The sequence below is a fragment of the Trachypithecus francoisi genome, unplaced genomic scaffold (assembly GCF_009764315.1).
Source record: "Trachypithecus francoisi isolate TF-2019V2 unplaced genomic scaffold, Tfra_2.0 Lachesis_group21, whole genome shotgun sequence".
Taxonomy (NCBI): domain Eukaryota; kingdom Metazoa; phylum Chordata; class Mammalia; order Primates; family Cercopithecidae; genus Trachypithecus; species Trachypithecus francoisi.
Genome location: NW_022681467.1, coordinates 55,782,677 through 55,808,974, shown reverse-complemented (window position 1 = coordinate 55,808,974; position 26,298 = coordinate 55,782,677). Strand labels below are relative to the sequence as shown.

The 26,298-nt window shown below is 41.9% G+C and overlaps 1 protein-coding gene across 1 annotated transcript in view; it reads right to left on the bottom strand.

Moving 5' to 3' along the window:
• The window catches only part of CDH26 (cadherin 26), a 60,757-nt gene extending 38,874 nt beyond the window's left edge, over positions 1–21,883 (bottom strand). Inside the window, 5 exon segments of the mRNA XM_033186945.1 lie at positions 484–645; positions 8,615–8,719; positions 9,947–10,003; positions 20,153–20,576; positions 21,827–21,883. Of these exon segments, the coding sequence (XP_033042836.1) occupies positions 484–645; positions 8,615–8,719; positions 9,947–10,003; positions 20,153–20,251 (423 nt within the window). The 5' untranslated portion in view covers positions 20,252–20,576; positions 21,827–21,883.
• Between the last annotated feature and the right edge of the window lie 4,415 nt (positions 21,884–26,298).

Below are 26,298 nucleotides of genomic sequence, written 5' to 3'. Positions count from 1 at the left end.
TGGCAGGCGCCAGTAGTCCCAACTACTCCGGAGGCTGAGGCAGGAGAATGGCATGAACTGAGGAGGCAGAGCTTGCAGTGAGCCAAGATCGCGCCACTGCACTCCAGCCTGGGCGACAGAGCGAGACTCCGTCTCAAAAATAAATAAATAAATACATATATAAATACATAAGCCCATTTTATAAACATTCTGTGACCCTATCCCCAAGTGCTTTCAGATACCTCGATCATGCTAGGACACTGGTCATTAGAATAAAGACCTATAGCAGCTCACATCGATTGCAGAAATCATTACAAAGCCAAAGCCCACAACTCTAAAAGAAGATTACAAAAGTCTCAGGCATACTCATAAAGCTTGTCACAAGGCATAATTTCTCAGTCTCCCGGAACCTGGCACATAGTCAGCTTAAATAATGCTTACCAAATACAACAGTCTTGCAAGAGCTTTTAAATCCAAGCTTAGAATATATCAAATTTTAGATACCGTGAAAGACGGTGTCATTTCTCGATCAACAGGGCGGCGAACATATATCCTTCCGTTCTCATGATCTTCAAGAGAAAACAAACCAATCTCTGGATATTCATCCACACCAGGTCCACTGAGTAGATACATTAGCGACATGTTATCAGACATATTATTGAACAGCTAGAAGGAGGAAAAATGAAAAGGAGGATGAGAATAAGCCGCTATGATAATCAAGTATCAAGGCTAAGAATCAATGGCATCTTTAAGAAATTATACCCAGCAATGGCACATCTGCCAAAGAAATAAACAGATGGGCAGAGATGCAGGAGCAATGGTGTTGAACTGTTGGCTGCAGTTTGGTCTGTAATAGTGACAATTTGGAAATAGCATAAATGTTCATTGACATGAAAAAAATAATATAGTGATACTTCCTTCACATAGCATGGGATACTCTGTAGCCTTCAAAAATGTATTTACACTGCCATGGAAAGACGGAAAGATGAGCAGGACACGTTGCTAAACAAGAAAGGCAAGCAGAACAACACACCAAGTGTGATCTCATTTCTTTGACGCAGATTCATATCAGAAAATCTGTAAAGAAATATCTGGAACCACACATACCAATTTATTTAATATTGATTATCCCTTGAAGGAAAGAGAAGTAGTGATCACACAACTAACATCTAGAAAGAGTTTAGAACAAGTGGGCCTACAATCTGCCTTGCTTGCCTTAACCTATTTAATCTTTAAAACATCTCTGAAATGTAGGCAATATCATCGACCCCATTGTACAGACACATTAAGAATCTCTAACTTACCCAGCAAGGACGTGATGTAGTAGGAATATGAACCCACTCACTCCCCCTGACTCTTAGGAGTATATACTTTTAACCACTGAGATTGAAAACGGTCTGTACTCTTTACATTTGTTTTTTACCAATAGACATGTACTGTTTCCTTTTTCTAAGAATCACAGAATGTCACAGAACATCAGAGCTTAATCAGTACATAATTCAAAGGGCCATTGGTACCAGGAAGGTAGCAGAAATAAACAACATGAGCCTGGTGGAAAGATTCTACCACTCCAGTACCATGACTTTTTCAAGGCGGTGCTTGCCCTCAGCACAAGGGAGGAAATAGGGAGTGGTAGAAACTGTGGTATTCAGAGTAACTCAAGCCCCACCTAATTGTTGTCATGTGGGAATGTGGGTTCCATGTGGTGAGAACTTTCCACTTTTAAAAAGTCTCTAGAGGGGCAGAGCAAGATGGCCGAATAGGAACAGCTCCAGTCTCCAACTCCCAGCGTGAGCGACACAGAAGACCGGTGATTTCTGCATTTTCAACTAAGGTACTGGGGTCATCTCACTGGGGAGTGCCGGACAATCGGTGCTGGTCAGCTGCTGCAGCCCGACCAGCGAGAGCTGAAGCAGGGTGAGGCATCGCCTCACCTGGGAAGCACAAGGGGGAAGGGAATCCCTTTTCCTAGCCAGGGGAACTGAGACACACAACACCTGGAAAATCGGGTAACTCCCACCCCAATACTGCGCTTTAAGCAAACGGGCACACCAGGAGAATATATCCCACACCTGGCCGGGAGGGTCCCACTCCCACGGAGCCTCCCTCATTGCTAACACAGCAGTCTGCGATCTAACCGCAAGTCAGCAGCGAGGCTGGGGTAGGGGCACCCGCCATTGCTGAGGCTTAAGTAGGTAAACAAAGCCGCTAGGAAGCTCGAACTGGGTGGAGCTCACAGCAGTTCAAGGAAACCTGCCTGTCTCTGTAGACTCCACCTCTGGGGACAGGGCACAGATAAATAACAACAACAAAAAAGCAGCAGAACCTCTGCAGACGCAAACGACTCTGTCTGACAGCTTTGCAGAGAGCAGTGGATCTCCCAACACGGAGGTTGAGATCTGAGAACGGACAGACTGCCTGCTCAAGTGGGTCCCTGACCCCTGAGTAGCCTAACTGGGAGACATCCCCCACTAGAGGCAGTCTGACACCCCACACCTCACAGGGTGGAGTACACCCCTGAGAGGAAGCTTCCAAAGTAAGAATCAGACAGGTACACTCGCTGTTCTATCTTCTGCAACCTCTGCTGCTGATAACCAGGCAAACAGGGTCTGGAGTGGACCTCAAGCAATCTCCAACAGACCTATAGCTGAGGGTCCTGACTGTCAGAAGGAAAACTATCAAACAGGAAGGACACCTATACCAAAACCCCATCAGTACGTCATCATCATCAAAGACCAGAGACAGATAAAACCACAAAGATAGGGAAAAAGCAGGGCAGAAAAGCTGGAAATTCAAAAAATAAGAGCGCATCTCCCCCTGCAAAGGAGCGCAGCCCATCGCCAGCAACGGATGGATCAAAGCTGGTCAGAGAATGACTTTGACGAGATGAGAGAAGAAGGCTTCAGTCCATCAAACTTCTCAGAGCTAAAGGAGGAATTACGTACCCAGCGCAAAGAAACTAAAAATCTTGAAAAAAGAGTGGAAGAATTGACAGCTAGACTAATTAATGCAGAGAAGGTCATAAACGAAATGACAGAGATGAAAACCATGACATGAGAAATACGTGACAAATGCACAAGCTTCAGTAACCGACTCGATCAACTGGAAGAAAGAGTATCAGCGATTGAGGATCAAATGAATGAAATGAAGCGAGAAGAGAAACCAAAAGAAAAAAGAAGAAAAAGAAATGAACAATGCCTGCAAGAAGTATGGGATTATGTAAAAAGACCAAATCTACGTCTGATTGGGGTGCCTGAAAGTGAGGGGGAAAATGGAACCAAGTTGGAAAACACTCTTCAGGATATCATCCAGGAGAACTTCCCCAACCTAGTAGGGCAGGCCAACATTCAAATTCAGGAAATACAGAGAACGCCACAAAGATACTCCTCCAGAAGAGCAACTCCAAGACACATAATTGCCAGATTCACCAAAGTTGAAATGAAGGAAAAAATCTTAAGGGCAGCCAGAGAGAAAGGTCGGCTTACCCACAAAGGGAAGCCCACCAGACTAACAGCAGATCTCTCGGCAGAAACTCTGCAAGCCAGAAGAGAGTGGGGGCCAATATTCAATGTTCTTAAAGAAAAGAATTTTAAACCCAGAATTTCATATCGAGCCAAACTAAGTTTCATAAGTGAAGGAGAAATAAAATCCTTTACAGATAAGCAAATGCTTAGAGATTTTGTCACCACCAGGCCTGCCTTACAAGAGACCCTGAAGGAAGCCCTAAACATGGAAAGGAACAACCGGTACCAGCCATTGCAAAAACATGCCAAAATGTAAAGACCATCGAGGCTAGGAAGAAACTGCATCAACTAACGAGCAAAATAACCAGTTAATATCATAATGGCAGGATAAAGTTCACACATAACAATATTAACCTTAAATGTAAATGGACTAAATGCTCCAATTAAAAGACACAGACTGGCAAACTGGATAAAGAGTCAAGACCCATCAGTCTGCTGTATTCAGGAGACCCATCTCACATGCAGAGACATACATGGGCTCAAAATAAAGGGATGGAGGAAGATCTACCAAGCAAATGGAGAACAAAAAAAAGCAGGGGTTGCAATCCTAGTCTCTGATAAAACAGACTTTAAACCGTCAAAGATCCAAAGAGACAAAGAAGGCCATTACATAATGGTAAAGGGATCAATTCGACAGGAAGAGCTAACTATCCTAAATATATATGCACCCAATACAGGAGCACCCAGATTCATAAAGCAAGTCCTTAGAGACTTACAAAGAGACTTAGACTCCCATACAATAATAATGGGAGACTTCAACACTCCACTGTCAACATTAGACAGATCAACGAGACAGAAAGTTAACAAGGATATCCAGGAATTGAACTCATCTCTGCACCAAGCGGACCTAATAGACATCTATAGAACTCTCCACCCCAAATCAACAGAATATACATTCTTCTCAGCACCACATCGCACTTATTCCAAAATTGAACACATAGTTGGAAGTAAAGCACTCCTCAGCAAATGTAAAAGAACAGAAATTATAACAAACTGTCTCTCAGACCACAGTGCAATCAAACTAGAACTCAGGACTAAGAAACTCAATCAAAACCGCTCAACTACATGGAAACTGAACAACCTGCTCCTGAATGACTACTGGGTACATAACGAAATGAAAGCAGAAATAAAGATGTTCTTTGAAACCAATGAGAACAAAGATACAACATACCAGAATCTCTGGGACACATTTAAAGCAGTGTGTTAGAGGGAAATTTATAGCACTAAATGCCCACAAGAGAAAGCAGGAAAGATCTAAAATTGACACTCTAACATCACAATTAAAAGAACTAGAGAGGCAAGAGCAAACACATTCAAAAGCTAGCAGAAGGCAAGAAATAACTAAGATCAGAGCAGAACTGAAGGAGATAGAGACACAAAAAACCCTCCAAAAAATCAATGAATCCAGGAGTTGGTTTTTTGAAAAGATAAACAAAATTGACAGACCGCTAGCTAGACTAATAAAGAAGAAAAGAGAGAGGAATCAAATAGACGCAATAAAAAATGATAAAGGGGATATCACCACCGACCCCACAGAAATACAAACAACCATCAGAGAATACTATAAATGCCTCTACGCAAATCAACTAGAAAATCTAGAAGAAATGGATAATTTCCTGGACACTTACACTCTCCCAAGACTAAACCAGGAAGAAGTTGAATCCCTGAATAGACCAATAGCAGGCTCTGAAATTGAGGCAACAATTAATAGCCTACCCACCAAAAAAAGTCCAGGACCAGATGGATTCACAGCTGAATTCTACCAGAGGTACAAGGAGGAGCTGGTACCATTCCTTCTGAAACTATTCCAATCAATAGAAAAAGAGGGAATCCTCCCTAACTCATTTTATGAGGCCAACATCATCCTGATACCAAAGCCTGGCAGAGACACAACAAAAAAAGAGAATTTTAGACCAATATCCCTGATGAACATCGATGCAAAAATCCTCAATAAAATACTGGCAAACCGGATTCAGCAGCACATCAAAAAGCTTATCCACCATGATCAAGTGGGCTTCATCCCTGGGATGCAAGGCTGGTTCAACATTCGCAAATCAGTAAACGTAATCCAGCATATAAACAGAACCAAAGACAAGAACCACATGATTATCTCAATAGATGCAGAAAAGGCTTTTGACAAAATTCAACGGCCCTTCATGCTAAAAACGCTCAATAGATTCGGTATTGATGGAACGTACCTCAAAATAATAAGAGCTATTTATGACAAACCCACAGCTAATATCATACTGAATGGGCAAAAACTGGAAAAATTCCCTTTGAAAACTGGCACAAGACAGGGATGCCCTCTCTCACCACTCCTATTCAACATAGTGTTGGAAGTTCTGGCTAGGGCAATCAGGCAAGAGAAAGAAATAAAGGGTATTCAGTTAGGAAAAGAAGAAGTCAAATTGTCCCTGTTTGCAGATGACATGATTGTATATTTAGAAAACCCCATTGTCTCAGCCCAAAATCTCCTTAAGCTGATAAGCAACTTCAGCAAAGTCTCAGGATACAAAATTAATGTACAAAAACCACAAGCATTCTTATACACCAGTAACAGACAAACAGAGAGCCAAATCATGAATGAACTTCCATTCACAATTGCTTCAAAGAGAATAAAATACCTAGGAATCCAACTTACAAGGGATGTAAAGGACCTCTTCAAGGAGAACTACAAACCACTGCTCAGTGAAATAAAAGAGGACACAACCAAATGGAAGAACATACCATGCTCATGGATAGGAAGAATCAATATCGTGAAAATGGCCATACTGCCCAAGGTGATTTATAGATTCAATGCCATCCCCATCAAGCTACCAATGACTTTATTCACAGAATTGGAAAAAACTGCTTTAAAGTTCATATGGAACCAAAAAAGAGCCCGCATTGCCAAGACAATCCTAAGTCAAAAGGACAATGCTGGAGGCGTCACGCTACCTGACTTCAAACTATACTACAAGGCTACAGTAACCAAAACAGCATGGTACTGGTACCAAAACAGAGATATAGACCAATGGAACAGAACAGAGTCCTCAGAAATAATACCACACATCTACAGCCATCTGATATTTGACAAACCTGAGAGAAACAAGAAATGGGGAAAGGATTCCCTATTTAATAAATGGTGCTGGGAAAATTGGCTAGCCATAAGTAGAAAGCTGAAACTGGATCCTTTCCTTACTCCTTATACGAAGATTAATTCAAGATGGATTAGAGACTTAAATGTTAGACCTAATACCATAAAAACCCTAGAAGAAAATCTAGGTAGTACCATTCAGGACATAGGCATGGGCAAGGACTTCATGTCTAAAACACCAAAAGCAGTGGCAACAAAAGCCAAAATTGACAAATGGGATCTGATTAGACTAAAGAGCTTCTGCACAGCAAAAGAAACTACCATCAGAGTGAACAGGCAACCTACAGAATGGGAGAAAATGTTTGCAATCTACTCATCTGACAAAGGGCTAATATCCAGAATCTACAAAGAACTCAAACAAATATACAAGAAAAAAACAAACAACCCCATCAAAAAGTGGGCAAAGGATATGAACAGACATTTCTCAAAAGAAGACATTCATACAGTCAACAGACACATGAAAAAATGCTCATCATCACTCGCCATCAGAGAAATGCAAATCAAAACCACAATGAGATACCATCTCACACCAGTTAGAACGGCAATCATTAAAAAGTCAGGAAACAACAGGTGTTGGAGAGGATGTGGAGAAACAGGAACACTTTTACACTGTTGGTGGGATTGTAAACTAGTTCAACCATTGTGGAAAACAGTATGGCAATTCCTCAAGGATCTAGAACTAGATGTACCATATGACCCAGCCGTCCCACTACTGGGTATATACCCAAAGGATTATAAATTATTCTACTACAAAGACACATGCACACATATGTTTATTGCGGCACTATTCACAATAGCAAAGACTTGGAATCAACCCAAATGCCCATCTGTGACAGACTGGATTAAGAAAATGTGGCACATATATACCACGGAATACTATGCAGCCATAAAAAAGGATGAGTTTGCGTCCTTTGTAGGGACATGGATGCAGCTGGAAACCATCATTCTTAGCAAACTATCACAAGAACAGAAAACCAAACACCACATGTTCTCACTCATAGATGGGAACTGAACAATGAGATCACTTGGACTCGGGAAGGGGAACATCACACACTGGGGCCTATCATGGGGAGGGGGGAGGGGGAGGGGTTGCATTGGGGAGTTACACATGATATAAATGATGAATTGATGGGTGCTGAAGAGTTGATGGGTACAGCACACCAACATGGCACAAGTATACATATGTAACAAACCTGCACGTTATGCACATGTACCCTAGAACTTAAAGTATAATTAAAAAAAAAAAAAAAAGAAAGTCAAAAAAAAAAAGTCTCTAGAAGGGCAAAATTTTTAAGACAGTGTGCCTATTTATTTTTTATTTATTTATTTATTTATTTATTTATTTATTTGAGATGGAGTCTCGCTCTGTTGCCCAGGCTGGAGTGTAGTGGTGCAATCTTGGCTCACTGCAAGCTCTGCCTCCCGGGTTCATGCCATTCTCCTGCCTCAGCCTCTGGAGTAGCTGGGGCCACAGGCGCCCGCCACCATGCCCGGCTAATTTTTTGTATTTTTAATAGAGATGGGATTTCACCATGTTGGCCAGGATGGTCTCGATGTCCTGATCTCATGATCCGCCCTCCTCTGCCTCCTAAAGTGCTGGGATTACAGGTATGAGCCACTGTGCCCAGTTGACAATCTCCCTATTTTTAAATACTATTAAAAAAAAAAAAAAAAACACTCTGCATGGGCCAAATAAAGCAGACCTGTCAGTTGGAATTAAGCACTCTGTTGCTGTATAAGATTCTCATCAGACACTCACATGGAGAAATGACTCGCTCAAAGTCACATACCCAGGTAGAGGTAGAGTGAGTTCTAGAACGCAGGCATCCTGAACCCCAGGCCAGTGCTCTTTATGCTCTCCTTCACTCACTGGCCTCACTAGCACAAAAACCTTTCAAGACTTAATCTTCCTGGCCAAAGGGCATGCTGACTCAGAGGCCATGATGGGGTCATTCCTTCAGAGTAGGCACCTCACCTCACCAATCAGTTTGGGAAAGGGTCCTGGGTCTTCCTCCTCCAGCTCCAAGGTGGTGATAACCCATCTTCTCTTGGATCGCCGTAGAGTCTGGTAGCTCTTTCCCTGGAAATTATAGTGACAATGATGACAATAAGGATGGCAGTGATGCTCACAGCCAGGATTTATCACACCATCGCTTCATGTAAAGGCCCTGTGCTGACACTTGGCCTGCATTCTCTCATCCCCACAACAGCCACCTAAGCTTGGAAAATCCAAGTGCCTGTCTTCTTAAGAAGCTTAAGAGTCATCTTAAGCTGGTACCAATGGCTCTTTGAATTATGTACTGATTAAGCTCTGGTATAGCTGTGACACTCTGTGATTCTTAGAAAAAGGAAACAGTTCACGCCTACTGTTAAAAACAAACATAAAAAGTACAAGAAGCTTAAGAGTCAAGCTTCTTAAGAAGCTGTAGAGTCATCTCTAACCATGGGGCAGACGCCACCCAATGATTTGACATGGTTCTTGAGATAATTTTAGGAGCTATCCAGACATAGCATTAAAGATGACTGTCTGCTATGTGCCAATGGCTGTCCTATAGTAGACATACAAGCAGTTGTTGAGAAAGTTTTCCCACTTCCATTTATCTCTCAATCTTCCTGAAATTATTGATGATTAGGTGCTGATAGACCTTTAATGCCTCTCTGTCTACGAATATCCCTTTTAACAAATGTGCAGACATGTACACAAACAGAAAGAGAGTGACTTAGACTCAGATCTTTGGCTCAGATATGTGTCAGGTAAGGGAATACACGAAGTTAAAGCATTGTTTTGTTTGCATTATGTATTTTCACAGTTGCCGTCTATTATAAGTGAAGCTGGTTTGTAGCCACATTAATTTTATCAACAAAAATACAAGTTCTTTTTTAAAAAAATTGCTTAATGATAAAGTGAATTGACCAAGAGAACAATACCAAGTAAATAATCACAACATGGCACGAGGATATGGCAAAACCTCACAGTGGTAGGTGCATGACTGGTGCAATGGAAAATAGTAAGTCCAATATATTCTAATTCCATAAAGAAGAAAGTGATGTGGACAAACCTCCAAGCTTGTGGTGTACAGTTGAATTTTGATGTTTGCAGGCTGCTCATATTCTAATTAGACATAAAAGCATCATCTGCAACTCTCTGGCAGTCCCTCAAGAGTCTAAAAGGCCACACGTGGTTACTATTTTATTTTCTGCAAACCAAACATTGGTAGGTACTAAAGACCTCCAAACTGCAATTCTGTTTCTAAGTCAGCTGTAGAGACTGATTTTATCTATTAAGAAACTGATTTCCAAACCTCACCTTTGTTTGCTTAGTAAGATCTTCTGTTTCCTGTTGGGAACTGTCAACGATACTGACCTTAAAAATAAAAATAATGTTAATCAGTAGAGAATATACTTATCAGAATCACATGGAAACTGCCTGGAGTTGCACAAATCTAGAATTAGAAATGACAGAAAAAGAACTTCTGTATTTAGTTTTGGTAAATAGAATTTCTTACCTCTACATCTTAATTCATGATTACCACTTCTCTTCTCTAACTATAGGAGAAATAATGAAAAGAATTCTGATTTATTATTACCAATGGTGGGGAGACATTTAAAATCATAAAATACTACTGTTAATTAACAAAGCAGGCAGCAGAACTTATTTATTCAGGATGAGCACAGAAGTATTTATATGTACACATGTAAAATAACACCAAATATTAATTGATGATGAGCTTTAAGTGGGTTTTTCTTTTTTTTTTGCCCCTTTTTTCTAGGCATTATTTACAATAATTAATAATATAATAGACATGGCACTTTACATTTACATAATGACTTAGAGTGATAATACTTATTTATAATTTATATCTCAATAATCCTTTCCCTTCCTCCAAAAAATACATGTGCAAGACTGTTGAAATAGAAAGAGATAAGTTGGCCAGGCATGGTGGCTCACACTTGTAATCCCAGCATTTTGGGAGGCCAAGGCAGGTGGATCCCCCAAGGTCAGGAGTTCGAGACCAACCTGACCAATATGATGAAACCCTGTCTCTACTAAAAATACAAAAATTAGCCAGCCATGGTGGCACGCACCTGTAATCCCAAGTACTCGGGAGGCTGAGACAGGAGAATCGCCTGAACCTGGGAGGCGGAGGTTGCAGTGAGATTTGATCACACCACTGCACTCCAGCCTGGGCAACAGAGCGAGACTTCATCTGAAAAGAGAGGGAGAAGGAAGGAAGGAAGGAAGGAAGGAAGGAAGAAGGAAGGAAGGAAGGAAAGGGGGAGGGAGGGAGGGAGGGGGGAGGGAGGGAGGGGGGGAGGGAGGGAGGGAGGGAGGAAGGAAGGAAGGAGGAAGGAAGGAAGGAAGGAAGAAGGAAGGAAGGAAGGAAGGAAGGGGAAAGGCCCTGCAATGTATCGTTAGAACCAGCAGCAAACAAAAGTGTGAGAGTAGGGAGGGAGAGAGACAGTGTGTAAGCAAGCAGGATGACTAGAATAAAGCGAATGGGGCAAAAAGTATGAACAACTGGTGAATTTTCACACAGGGTATTTTGGAATTCTTTGTATTTTCTTTAAATCTTACAAGTTTTATACCAAAACAAAAAGTTATCAAAAAAAACAATTTCATGAACTAAGACTGGGTATTCAATTTAGCACTAAGATTCTTGCCAATTATAATAAAAAGGGAAAGTCTGTCTTTAAAAAAATGAAACTTTTTAATAATACCTCTTCTTGCTATACAGTCTTCCTGTTTAAAGGAAAATTTGAAAGCAAAATGCTTTAAGCATACAGAAAGAAATAGAGAATGGCATAATGACGCCCATCACCTAGTTCTATTAAACCTTAATACTTTTACCCTATTTGCTTCGAAGTGTTGAGATGTAAATTGTTACAGATAAAATGGAAACTTCCTGTGTACCCCTCCCTCATCTCACTTTTTCCTCAGAAGTAACTCTCATCCTAAATTATATTTAGCATTTCAATGCATGTTTTTAAACCTTCACTATATGTATGTGTGTGCATAGACATAGCTATATATTCATAACAGTGTGTAATTTTTATGGTTTTGGATTGGACTTTTAAATAATGGTTCACAGTGAGCATTATCCCATAACTTATTGTGTTTTTTTACTTATCATTGATTTTTCATTTTGGGGGAGGATATGTGTGTTAACACCTACAGTTTTAGTTCATTCATTTTCATTGCTGTAGAGCATTTCACCATATGAATAGGCAATAATCTATTTATCTATTCTCCTAGTGATGGTCATTTAGGTTGGTTCCAGTTCATTATCAAAAATGCTATGGGAATAAACATGCATGTATATGTGAAAAGTTTCTTTGTAGCAGCAATTTTCAAAGTATGGTTTCCACAGCCCTGTAAGAGAGTCCACAAGGTCAAATGCTTTCCTAAGAACACTAAGGCATTGTTTGCCTATTTCGCTGACTGACATTTGCACTCATGGTGCAAAACAATAACATTGGTGGGTGAAATTGCTGATGCCTCAACACAAATGAAGGCAGTGGTACCAAACTCCCAGTAATTTACTCAATTACTATAATTGCTTGAGAACTGATGAAGCAGTAAATACAATATTAATTGTTCTAGGCCGGGTGCGGTGGCTCACACCTATAATCCCAGCACCTTGGGAGGCCAAGCGGGCGGATCATGGGATCAGGAGATCAAGACCATCCTGGCTAACACGGTGAAACCCCATCTCTACTAAAAAATGCAAAAAATTAGCTGGGCATGGTGGCGGGTGTCTGTAGACCCAGCTACTCGGGAGGCTGAGGCAGGAGAATGGCCTGAATCCGTTAGGCAGAGTTTGCAGTGAGCCCAGATCGTGCCACTGCACTCCAGCCTGGGTGACAGAGCGAGACTCCATCTCAAAGAAAATAATAAATAAATAAATAAATAGTTGTAAATTGCAACACTTGAGTGCATATCTTTTAAATACTCTTTGTGAGTGGATGGGAAGTAGGTACAAGGCACTGCTGCTGCACATCAAAGCAGAAGGTTTATCTCAAAGAAAAGTACTTGTGTGATTGCTTGAGTTTCCAGCTGAACAGGCCACTTTTTTTTTTTTTTTTTAATGGAACACCATTTTACTTGAAAGAACAACCAATAAACTGATGATTCACGCCAGGGAATTTGATACCTCGTTCCTTGATGATGAGCAAAGTGAGGCTTTCACTTCAAGAAAATCAATCAACGCACAGTATCTGCTCCCACTGACAAATGTAAGCTTTCAAGCAAAAATCAGAATTTTAGAAAACTTGTGTCTGCCAATATGAGCATGAAAGCTTCCTAATAATTAAAGATTTTTATTATAACAGCAATTTTTAAAAATTTTATAGGCTGAAATATGTCCACATAGGAAATATCTGCATAACTCAATAGCCAATGGCTTCCTAATGATCAACAAATCATGTTCTAAAATCACACACAGGTAAAAGAGTCATCCAGAGTGCAAGAGAGACCAGTGGATTTTAATGGAACACAGTAGGGAAAATTTATTGATATGGTTTCAGATTCTACACAGTAAATAACTGTTAAGACATTACAGTGTATTGAGTTTTGGTGTAATATCAAAGAAAAATATCCACAATTATCTGTTTCAGGTTATTAAAATATTCCTCCCTTTCCAAATATCTGCGTGAGGCCAGAATTTCTTCATATACTCCAACCAAACAAATTCACAAAAGACTGAATACAGAAGCAGAGAGGAGACTCCTGCTGTCTTCTTTAAAGCTGGATGTTCAAAATATTTGCAAAAATATATAGATAGTGCCACTCTTTCCACTAAATGGAATTTATGGAAAAATATGGATATTTTCCAAAATATGTGCTATTTTTATTACCATAGAATGGGTTTATTATGGTTATGTCCAATGAATTGAGAAATATGTTTAAAATTACCCTGTTTTAATATCTACCATGGTATCAGGAAATATAACCCACATAAGCCAAATCTCTAGGACTGATACTTAAATCACTAGGGACAGTGCCTCCATCCGGGTTGCCTTGTCCACGTCAGAATCTATCCTTATTTATCCTTATTCACATTACAATACAAGAGACCACGGTGGGTGGTGGGCGGGTGATGTTATTGGGCTGTATTGTTAGCATCAGGGCTAGTGATAATATTTGTTTCCTGGCCAGGTTAAATTTCTATGTATTTACCTGAAGGAAAAGAATGTTTAAACTCTTTGAGTTCTGAAATCTCAAACTGATATTTTTAGACAATGAATGCTTCTTGATTAATGTCAGTAGTTTTAAATTAAGGGCTTACCCAGGTGTATAATTTTTAAATGGAGAAAATTGTAGTTCTTGTGAAAGATAAAGAAATTAATTCTGTTTCTGAAACAGGTATATTTCCAGGTGGCCAAGGTTATTAAGAAGGGATATATTAAGGTTTCTTGTTCCCTCTGGGCCTCAGTTTCCCCTTCTGAAAATCGAGGGTATGAGACAAAGTGTCTTTAAGGGCTCTTTCAACACTAAAGTTCTGTAAATTCATTTTATTATGATAACACGTAAACGGCACAGTTGGCAGTCATGTAAGAGCTGGCTGAAGTGTTCAAAAAGAGGTTTGAAATGGTGGATGCTTATACTTTGCCAGAGATGCCTTAAATTTCACATCGTTGTGTGTGTTTCATCTCTCCTCTCTTTATGCAAGCCTTAGAAATTAACTTGAGATCTCTCATCTGGGTGATGCAGGAAGATGGAAATTGTTATATTTTCTGTAATGATTTTGTAAGTGCTCTTATTATATTTCTCATCCGTGCCAATTTTAGGCAGTCTGTCCAAAGAGAAAATCTTTCAGAAGATTTGCATAATGCTTGCTAGAATGCGGTGCGGTGGGCCTGGGGTGGGGGGGCGCGGTGCTTTCTAGATGCTTGTTCCCTCAGCTACCATGTCCACCAAACCACTTTATCAGAGGGGGCCAGGCAGACATGTGATTGCATGGTCCACCCTGCACGTGATTTGACACATGGCTCTGGACCTGGGGCATGTAACCAATATCATTCAGGCTGGCCTGGCTGAGCAGCCATGGCATCTTTTGGGAGAAAATTCTCTGAATAAATGAAGATGTAATCTGTAACTATACAGGATACTAAAGAGCTAAGAGGGCTAGATAGAAATCATTCTTTCCAAAAATGCTTGGAAATATTTCATTTTTAAATGCAAGCTTTTATTTAAGCAGAATTCGGGTCCTAAAAAGCAGCAGAATTGGGATCCAGGACTCTGTTCTGCAGGTTTATGTCTTTGTCCCAGATTCAGTGACAAGTAATGAGAAGCCATAGGAAAGGGATCTTTCTTGCCTCTTTGGTCATTTCCAGTCCTGACAGCCAATGAGTCCTCAGCTTGGGGCTGGGGCAGGCTTGGAAGACCAGAGAGGAGAGAGGTTTTAAAAGAATGAAATTGGACAGTTAGGAAAGTCTCTTTTTTTGTTTGTTTGTTTTTGGACAATGAGGAAAGTCTCTTAAGCTTTCATTCAGGGAGAATTTGGATCCTAGAAATCACAGAATTTCCTATGAGAGATTCCTCTAGAGATTCTTTTAATCCATACCCAATATCTCTATTCTGGGCTCTAGAGCACAGCAGTCCTGGGAAAAGCTCTGTGAATATGAGAATGTCCCTGCTGTACTGGCCAGTGTGGTAGGCCCTAGCCACATGTGGTTAATTGGGCCCCTAACATGTGGCTAGTGCTAGTGTAGAACTGAATTTTAAATTTTGCTGAATTTTAATTAACTTAAATTGCCATATGTGACTAGAGGCCAATGCAGATAGTATAAAGTATTGGTTAAGCATGTGGATTTGTAAGTTTAGAAGACCTGAGTTTAAATCCTGTTCTATGGGCAACATGGCAAAACCCTGTCTCTACAAAATATATAAAAATTAGCCAGGCATGGTGGCCTGTGATGTAGTTCCAGCTACTCGGGAGGCTGAGGTGGAAAGATCGCATGAGTCCAGGAGGTGGCAGTTGCAGTGAGTGGAGATCATGCCACTGCACTCCAGCCTGGGCGGCAGAGTGAGACCCTCCCAAAAAAAAAAAAAAAATCCTATCTACCCCTCACCAGCTATGTGGTGTTGGGCAGGTAATTTATCCTCTGGAGTCTGTATTTCCTCATCTGTGCACACACATGCACACCCCCCACATATGAAAACGTGTAAGTGAATGTATGTATTTGATCCTCACAACAGCCCAATCATGAAGGTACTATTATTATTCCTTTTAACATACAACACTCACACGTAAAGTGCTCAGGATGACAAGGGCTACGTAAGCATCGCCTCTTTTTCCTATTCAAGTCTCTAGGCAACATTTGTACTGGCATCTCCCACAAGCAACTCAAATCCTGCATGTCCCAGACTGATAGCATACTTGTATTCTCACAAACCTGCCCATCTTGCGGGCTCTCCAACCACAAAAGACACTTACCTACTCATTCCAAAGGTCATCCTTGATGCCTCTGCTTCTTTCATCCCCACCTCCAAGTTCTGTCAAGTTCACTTCCTAAGGCCAGCTCTTCTCTGTCTCCACCCCAAACAGCTCAAGTTTCCACCACCTTGAGAACCCACATGATTGGTCTCTCGCGTTCATTCCATCCTTCTGTGGTGGGTTGAATTGTGTCCCTAAAAGCATATATTGAATACCTAATCCCCAGTACCTGTGAACGGGACCTTATTTGGAAACAGGCTATTTGCAGATGTAATTCTTAACTGAATTACAGTTAAGATGAAGTCACACTGGGTTAGAGTGGGCCCTAATCTAGTGAGCAGTGTCTTGATAGGAAAACACAGACACAAAAAGAGGATGCCATGTCATGACAGGGGCCGAGACTGGAGTGAAGTAGCTGCAAGCCAAGAAATGGCTGGGATTGCCAGCAACCCACCAGAAGCTGGGGAGAGGCCAGGGAGTGTCCTCCCAGTTTCAGACAGAGTTTGGCCCTGCTGACACCTTGATTTCAAACTTCTGGCCTCTAGAGCGGCAAAAGAGTACATTTATCCTATTTTAAGCCAATGTACCAGTTTGTGGTTCATTGTTTCAGCAGTCTGAGGACACTAATACTATGTTCCTAATACATTCTCAGCACAGAGGCTTGAGTGATCTTTAAAAGCACAGATCTCACACCCCTTTCCCCCCAGGGTTTTTACTTCTCTTAGGACAGAATCCAACCTGCTCTGTCCCCTGCTGACCCTCTCAGCTTCACCTCTGATCATACTATCCTCACCTTCTGCAACCCCTCACTCTGTTGGACTTAAATGAAGGGCAGAAAGAATAATTCAGTAAAAGCATAAATGCTAATGATTTATTAAAATGTAACTCAATTCAGAATTTCCCAGATTGGTAACAACGCCACCACCACCACCAACAAAAAATCACAAGTGGCTTTTCTCATTGTACAGTTTCATTCTCTTAAAACTTCCCTCCTCTCTGGTCTTTGAAGCCTGCCACAGCCCAAAGGTGAGGACATATGAGCTCTCAGGCCTGAAAATGACGAAAGGGGAATACACTCCTCTTCCTTGGCTTGCCATTACTTGTCACTGAACCCAGAACAAAGACATAAGCCAGCAGAACAGAATCCTGACTTGGTGATTTGGCTTCATGTCTACATTACAGAGAAAGGGTGTGGAGATTTCAGAGGAAAACTACGTGGACACAATAGCGCTCCAGCAGAAATGGTATGAGCTTGTAAATATGGAGAGCTGAACAGGGGGAGGTAGGTATCTCTTACAGATGTCACAGATGGCAATAAGCCAGTTTGGGGGGTGGGGATGTAAAGGAATGGAATGGAATGTTACTTATAGCCAATTTGACAGTTATTGAGCACCTGCCAGGTGTAAAGCTCTTTGTGAGTTAAAGGTCCAGCATTTGGATTGCTAAAAACTTCTCATATCTATTGAATCATGTTCTCTTCATCTGCCTTGATTCCCGGGAATCCACATAAAGCTGCTGTCATCAGTAACTGAAGTACAATCCACAGTCCCATCCCCACTGCCCACCCCACCCGACACACCCTCAGAAGTCAGTTCATTTGCTTTGGCACTGCACTCATATGCCAGAGGGAAGAGAATTCAGGTCTGTTTACTGATCAGACTCATTGTGGGTAGGAGCAGGAGCAAGGGAAGGATGGGGACAGGATTTGATTTGGACTATTTTCAAATGCATGCAAACATGGGCTATTTAAAAGGACTTCTACAAAGTATTGGAGATCAAATTAATGTGCTGTCTAAGGAAACTCTTAGCTCTTGATATGGCAAAATGTGACCAAGAAAATTCTCCAAACCTCAAGCAACTGGTACCAAACAAGTTGTCCACTTTCAGACAGGGTTTCCCCCCTCTTTTGTTTATTGGTGTATTCCCAGTGCCTGGCCCAAAGCAGGTATCCAGTAAATAGTTTTAGCATGAGCTCTGAGTGAATATAGCCAACCATTTTCACTGTGATGAGAAAAACAGAAAGACACAGACATAAGAGCACATTGACTGGGCCCTTACTGAACTGTGAACCTAATAGTAGGGAGAGATTCTCTAAGAGAAGTTGACGTTTATTTGGGAAAGGACATTGCCATGGGAATATGTGTGCCATGGTAAACGATGTACAGAGTCAGGGAGGTAAAGAAAGATAAAGGTTTTCAAAGGAAAAAATAAGAAGGATTATATCATTGTTTTGAAATAATTGTCATTGGCTACAAAGACAAACAGCAAGGGTGACACTGGTCTGAGTTTGCACAAAAAGTTGCTGGGAAGATTTCTTCGAAAAAATATTTTTTGTGTAAGGTTTTAATGGCCTTTGTGCAAAGTTGTTATTTTTGCAGTTTTTGTGGTAGTTTTAGTTATTAAGCCCACAAATGTGAGAACCCCCTTTGCATAACCTTCTTTGTGTCTATATATCAGGCTTTGTGCCTCTGTGTGTGTGTGTTTTAATATAAGGAACTCCATTTTAATTCTGACAGCTTTCGCAGTACCAAGGGCTTTTACACATTTCCTCATTCACTGTCACAACCACTGGCTCAGATAAATTCAATTACTAGCTCTATTTTCAGGTGAAGAGAAACAGACTTAACAAGGTTATGTTAAAAATCCTGACACCCAGCGCACTCCCAGATCAGCTCAACCTGAACCTTTGGGGGCAAAACCCAGGCACTGAGATCCCTTGAAGCTCCATAGGTGAGTTCAACTTGATCCAAGGTAAGGACCAAAGTGAAGCTGGCCTAGGTCCCCAGCTGGCTGGGAAGGAGCCTAGGTCAGGACGCCAAGCAGCCCAGTCCAGAACTCACAGTTAGCAACCACTGTGCTGCTTCCCGCCCTCAGCTGATATTCAAAGGAAGAAATGATTCCCTCTCCCTACCTGCAGAAAGCCAACGAAGCAGATCATAACTAGCAAGCACATGTCCACTCTATGTACAAACAGAGCAAGCCCACAGGTTTTGAATCCTGACTCCAGTAGTTTGTATTCCCATTTAAACAGTGGCAACTGGGGGCAGTGGATTTAGCCCTTCCATCCCCATGGGTTTGCTCAAATTGCCTTGGATCCAGACAACTGAGATTTCCTCAATCTTATGTGAAGTGTGAACAGAAGTATCATTATAAAAATTGGCAGGGCACAGTGTCTCACTCCTGTCCTCCTAGCACTTTGGGAGGCTGAGGTGGGCAGATCACCTGAGGTCAGGAGTTTAAGACCAGCCTGGTCAACATGGTGAAACCCTGTCTCTAATAAAAATACAAAAACTAGCCGGGTGTGGTGGCATGCGCCTGTAGTCCCAGCTACTCGGGAGGCTGAGCCAGGAGGATTGCTTGAACCTGGTAGGAGGAAGTTGCAGTGCACTGAGATGTCACTATGCACTGTAGCCTGGATGACGAGACTCTGTCTCAAAAAAAAAAAAAAAAAATTGTGTGTTAAGTGGGTGAGGTGGCTCATGCCTATAACTCCAGCACTTTGGAAGGCCAAAGCGAATAAATCATTTGAGTTTAGGAGTTCGAGACCAGCCTAGGCAACATGGTGAAAATCCATCTCTATAAAAAATACAGAAATTAGCGAGGCATGGTGGTGAGTGACTGTAGTCCCAGCTACTCGTGAGGCTGAGGTGGAAGGACAACCTGAGCCTGGGAGGTTAAGGCTGCAGTGAGCCTTGATCATGCCACCGCACTCCAGCCTGGATGATGAAGCCAGACCCTGTGTCAACAAAAGGAGAAAGAAACAAAGAAAGAACTCGTACGTGTTGATGTAAATAACCTCACTAAAAATAGTGTGAGCTATACAAATTAGTTTTAAACAAGTCCCTTCTCCTGCTCCCACTGTTGCCCCAAACAGCCTAGGACCCTTAACTTCCCTTTATATAAATCCAGAGCCCCTGCTACCTAAGCCATTCTCAAGACAGCCAGCCCTGGGTCCCAGCAGGTCACACTCAGTCCCTCTCACCTCCCTTAGCCTAGAAGGGGCAGGGCCAGCTTGCACTTTGCTTTCAGTTCCCTGCACCTGAGCACTAGGCTCCAGGCTCAGCTCACCAGCTCACCTGCAGCAGCCACAGCAGCAGCGCGAGAAGCAGCAGCAGCGAGGGGTGCCTCCCGGATCTCATGGCCATATGGGAATACCCAAGACAGACCCAGAACATGCAGCTGCTAAACAGTCCTCCAAGCTGGGGATCCCGCTGGAGCCATACACCTCCTTCTCAGTCAGCAGCTTCTTCTCCAGTGGTTTCCAGGTCACTTAGGCCCAGACACTTTCATCCCAACTTGCTCCTCCCTTCTCAGTTTTTCTTGCATTTATCAGAGTGGGGAGGGCGGACTTGTAAGCTTGAATATCCGTTTGCCACAAGTAGAGTTCCTAGGAAGGGTGGGGTAGGAACTGAAGCCACCATGGTCCTGCACGTACACAAAAGACTGGCTGGGGTCTGACCTCAGGAACAACAGCTCAGCCAGGGGAAGTGAAACCAGCACCTATTGGAAGGTAGAATTATTTCTTTCTTTGTTTCCTTGTTTGTTCTAGGCCTTCCAAATAGAAGGCCCAATCATCTCTTTCTATAGGAGGATATGTTAGTGACTCTTTTCTATAACCCCCATCCTCTTGAAACAAACAAACAAAAAAACTAGAAAATGACTGCAAGAATGATAACTTCATTAAGGGGAAGGGATGGGGAAGAATGAAGGAAAAGAAAAAAAACAACTTTTACTTTCCAAAGCACTAAAAATCGTTATTCCAACAATATCCCAGGGCTCTGGGGTTTGCAAATTATTTCTACTAAAACCTCTTTTAAGCTTAGATTAATCTGCCTTTTTGAGTTTGGAATTAAAGTGGAAGGGAGGAGAGATGGGAAAGAGCCTCCCTGTGGATAGGGATCTCTGTGGCAACCTGGGAGTCTTTGCATTAGAATTCTGAAAAAGACAATTTGAGATTCTATTATACCAATACTTAAGGTTGCAATAAGCAAGTTTTAAAACACAATCTGTGATACATTGACCCTAATTACCTTAACATGACCTTTTTATCACATTACCTTGTTTAAAGTAGTAAACAGATAAAATAAAAGGTAAACTTTCTTTGCTTATTCTAGATACTGGCTTAGGCAAGGATTTCATGACTAAGAACCAAAAAACAGATGCAATAAAAACAAAGATAAATAGCTGGGACCTAATTAAACTAAAGAGCTTTTGCACTGCAAAAGGAATAGTCAGCAGAGTAAACAGACAACCCACAGAGCAGGAGAAAATCTTCACAAGGCGGGGTGCAGTGGCTCACGCCTGTAATCCCAGCACTTTGGGAGGCCGAGGTGGACGGATCACAAGGTTAGGAGATGGAGATCATCCTGGCTAACAAGGTGAAACCCTGTCTCTACTAAAAATACAAAAAAATTAGCCGGGCGTGGTGGTAGGTGCCTGTAGTCCCAGCTACTCAGGAGGCTGAGGCAGGAGAATGGTGTGAACCCAGGAGGCGGAGGTTGCAGTGAGCTGAGATCGCGCCACTGCACTCCAGTCTGGGCAACGGAGTGAGACTCTGTCTCAAAAAAAAAAAAAGAGAAAATCTTCACAATCTATACATCTGATAAAGGATGAATATCCAGAATCTACAATGAACTCAAATAAATCAGTAAGAAAAAAAAATCCCATCAAAAAGTGGGCTAAAGACATGCATAGACAATTCTCAAAAGAAGATACACAAATGGCCAAGAAACATACGAAAAAATGCTCACCATCACTAATGATCAGCGAAATGCAAATCAAATCCACAATGCGATACCACCGTACTCCTGCAAGAATGACCAAAATTTAAAAAACAGCAGTTGTTGGTGTGGATGTGACAATCAGGGAACACTTCTACACTGCTGATGGGAATGTAAATTAGTACAGCTGCTATGGAAAAGAGTGTGGAGATTCCTTAAAGAACTAAAAGTAGATCTACCATTTGATCCAGAAATCCCACTACTGGGTACCTTCCCAGAGGAAAATAAGTCATTATTCAAAAAACTTGCACACACATATTTATAACAGCAAAATTCACAACTGCAAAATTGTGGAACCAACCCAAATGCCCATCAATCAACTAGTGGATAAAGAAAATGTGTATATACATATATATATGATGGAATACTACTCAGCCATAAAAAGGAATGAATTAACAGCATTTGCAGTGACCTGGATGAGATTGGAGACTATTATTCTAAATGAAGTACAGGAATGGAAAACCAAACATCATATATTCTCACTGATTTGTGGGAGCTAAGCTATGAGGACATGAAGGCGTAAGAATAATACAATGGACTTCGGGGACTTGGGGGGAGGAATGGGAGGAGGATGAGCGATAAAAGACAACAAATATGGTGCAGTGTATACTGCTTGGGTGATGGGTGCACCAAAATCTCACAAATCACCACTAAAGAACTTTCTCACATAACCAAATGCCACCTGTACCCCAATAACTTACGGAAAACTAAAATTAAAAAATAAAAAATAAAAAAACACATCAAAAATAAAATATAAAATAAAAATCTCCCAATTAAAAAAACTTTGTTTGCTTAACTGAACATTCATATCTCTGATATGCTGCTGAATATTTTAATATGAATAGCTTATTTTCATTGAAATTAATAGCTTGTTATTGAAAGAGTAATAAATACAACTTTAAAGTCTATAGATATTTCCTGTACATAAAGAGAAACTGAATACCTTGTGCCTATTTTCAAAGTGGATATTTTTATAATGATAGCTTATTTTTAAAAAACTGATTAAGTCAGAATCACTAATTTAGAATATATAAGTCAGGTTAGCTAAACCATGTTAAATATTTGGGAAAAAACCATGCCAGTTGAGCACCCCCTGCTGCTAGAATAGCTCTGGGGACTGAAACATTCTTGCTAGAAAGGCGTTAGCCTCACAAAGGTCTAGTCTGGGAGGAGCTGGGGGACAACAGTGAAGGATTCCACTTTCACGTTCATTTTAACTTTAAAAATAATTGGCATTTTAAAATTAGCCGGGCGTGGTGGCAGGCACCTGTAATCCCAGCTACTCAGGAGTCTGAGGCAGGGGAATCCCTTGAACCTGGGAGGTGGAAGTTGCAGTGAGCCAAGATCACATCACTGCACTCCAGCCTAGGCAACAAGAGTGAAACGCCATCTCAAAAAAAACAAAACAAAACAAAACAAAACACCATAGCAATTGGTATTTTCATATATTAGAAACAACCAAGTTTTCAACATTCTCAAGCATTTAAAATAACTGGGCAGAATGCCAGTTCCCCACACGGCAACCCTTCCTGGGTAGGTCATAGGGCCTGGAACTCAGCTGGTGATTCTGGGCATCACCTGCCACACGTCTTGGGTGAGCCTGAGCTAGAAGATGTCCCCGTTCCCTTTCTATTCTGAGCATGTGATCATAGTGACAATAGTCTCGTGCTCCTTTCTGTGCACTTGGAAGTACAGCAATATTTTATAGCCACATGGTGGCAGCTCCCAGCTCCCTGTAAGCTGACAAGTGAAGAATTGAGATTGCTCATGAGATAAAAGTTACTTGATGATTGCAAGGGAGGTGTGAGCTACAATTACCTACCCAGGGTCAACCTTCTTATCTTTTTCGAGGGATGCCTCCAGCCACCTCCAGTTCTCACTGTTCTTTTTTAAATAATGATGATTGCATCATGAGGACATCTCCACCCGGCTTGGATTTCTGCATGGACAGTGGTCTGGCTGGCCAGGCCTTATGCCCAGCTGAAAGGAAGGGAACTGAGGTGGACAAGTGGGACTGAGGGAAGATAGCAAATGCACCTGACTCTGCCTACGTTTGGCATTTTCCATATGGATCAAGTAAACACCAGAGAAGTAAAGCGCTGGGCTTGAGCCTTCTTTCCTGGCTGGGGAGGCGAGAAGGCTGGCATTCGATGCTACCTCCGCAGAGGTGAGCCAGCCGCAGCATAAGGCTGCGAGAGTGGCCTGTTACAGAGGACAGGCCTTAGGCTCTCCCTTTAGTCTGTCTTTCTGTCACCAACGCTGGGGGAGGCAGAGCCTGGAAGAGGGAGCAGAGGTGTCCCGATGGCAAAGCACCGCCATGCCCTAGGATCTCAGTGCTGGGTTGGAAGGTTAGGAGGGGCTGCACAAGCCTCCCCTGCCAACACACCCACCCGGGAGTCCAGCCCACCCAGGGCGGACGGAAGAGATTAGATTTCCATCAAGGCTGACATTGAAGTTTTAAGCTGGGCTGGTTTTACTGACTGACGTGACTGGGTAATGATGAACTCCAGTGGTAACTGAGGGATTGAAATGGTTTGGGTGAAGGCTCAGATTAAGGAAGAATAAAATGGCTCATGCTTATACGTCCCAAGTCAAGACCTTTCTATGTTCACTAACACAAAAATAATTTTCCAGCCAAACACTTCTGAATTCAAGGTCGTGTTTCTTCATAGTCACAAGAAAAGTTTAATTTCCCAGAACACTCTTGAGAAGGGTTTTTAAAATAATCAGGGAAGAGTTCTGCTTCCAGTAGTGGTGTAGTAGCTTCAACTCTGCTGTAGACATAACAGCTATTAACAAAACATAAAACAGGGCCGGGCACGGTGGCTCACGCCTGTAATCCCAGCACTTTGGGAGGCCGAGGCAGGTGGATCACCTGAAGTCAGGAGTTCGAGACCAGCCTGGCCAACATGGTGAACCCCTCCACTACTAAAAGTACAAAAAAATTAGCCAGGTGTGGTGACACATGGCCAGCTACTTGGGAGGCTGAGGCAAGAGAATCGCTTGAACCCAGGAGGTGGAGGTTGCAGTGAGCCGAGATCAAGCCATTGCACTCCATCCTGGGCAACAAGAGCAAAACTCTGTCTCAAAATAATAATAATAATAATAATAATAATAATAAAATATAAAACAGCTACCCAGAGTGGAGGCCCTGGAGGGTGAGCACGGCAGGCAGAAGCTGGAGGGATTCCGATGCCTGGAATAGGCCATAGCTGGGACTGCTAGGTGGCTAGAGGGACGGATGGAGCAGACAGAGCTAGGTGGCAACTGTCTGGTTGTGAGAGTAGGCATGCGAAGCTGTGAAGCTCTTTCCACTTTCCTGTATGCTTGAATTATTTTCTTTTTTTTTTTTGAGACAGAATCTCACTCTGCACCCAGGCTGGAGTGCAGTGGCGTAATCTCAGCTCACTGCAACCTTTGCCTTCCGGGTTCAAGTGATTCTCCTGCCTCAGCCTCCTGAGTCGCTGGGATTACAGGCATGTGCTGTCAGGCCCTGTTAATTTTTGCATTTTTAGTAGAGACGGGGTTTCACCGTGTTGGCTTGGCTAGTCTCAAACTCCTGACCTCAGGTGATCCACCTGTCTCGGCCTCCTAAAGTGCTGGGATTACAGGTGTAAGCCACTGTGTCCGGCCTGAAAAATTTTATCATGCCATATTGGGAAAAAACCAGAAAGGTGAATTTGACTCCATCAAGGAAAACTCCACCAGCACTTTACTTCTCTGGGGTTTACTTGAACCATACGGGAAACACCAAATGCAGGTAGAGTTGGGTGTGTTTGTCATCTTCCCTCAGTCCTGCTGTCCACCTCGGTTCCCTTCTTTTCAGCTGGGCATGGGGCCTGACCAGCCAGACCACTGTCCAAGCAGAAGCCCAAGCCAGGTAGGGATGCCCTCATGAAGCATTCATCATTATCAAGTGAGCTACACTACACTTATTTTTAAGTGCAATTTTTTTAAGTGCAGTTATTTTAAGTGAGGTATTTACCCAATACCTGATAGTGCATCTCTAGTTGTACCCCAATAGCTTGTCACATATATTAAGAGCTGAAGTTCATTAGACTTCATATTAAAATAAAATAATCCATCATTTGTGTTTCTGGGTTTTTTTTTCAAGGACTGAGAATTTTGTTTTTCAGTTCTGATTACTAATCACATGGATTGGTTTGAGACTGCAGTTTCTTAGGTTTTAGTATGTGTCAGTCACTGAGAGCTGGCCAGAAAATTACCTTGGAGAGATTTTAATCTCTTACCCCAATTTTTTCAACTAATATGTAGTTGCAGATACGCAATTAAGAAAAACAAACAAAAACACTGCCAGACATAACATATTGAAGGTGTTTTCACCTTTTGCAAGTATATTCCAACGCTGATCATACCAATGGTATGAATCACAGGCTCTTTCTTCTATCATTTATGTTTATAAATCAAGCTTGTTCAACTTG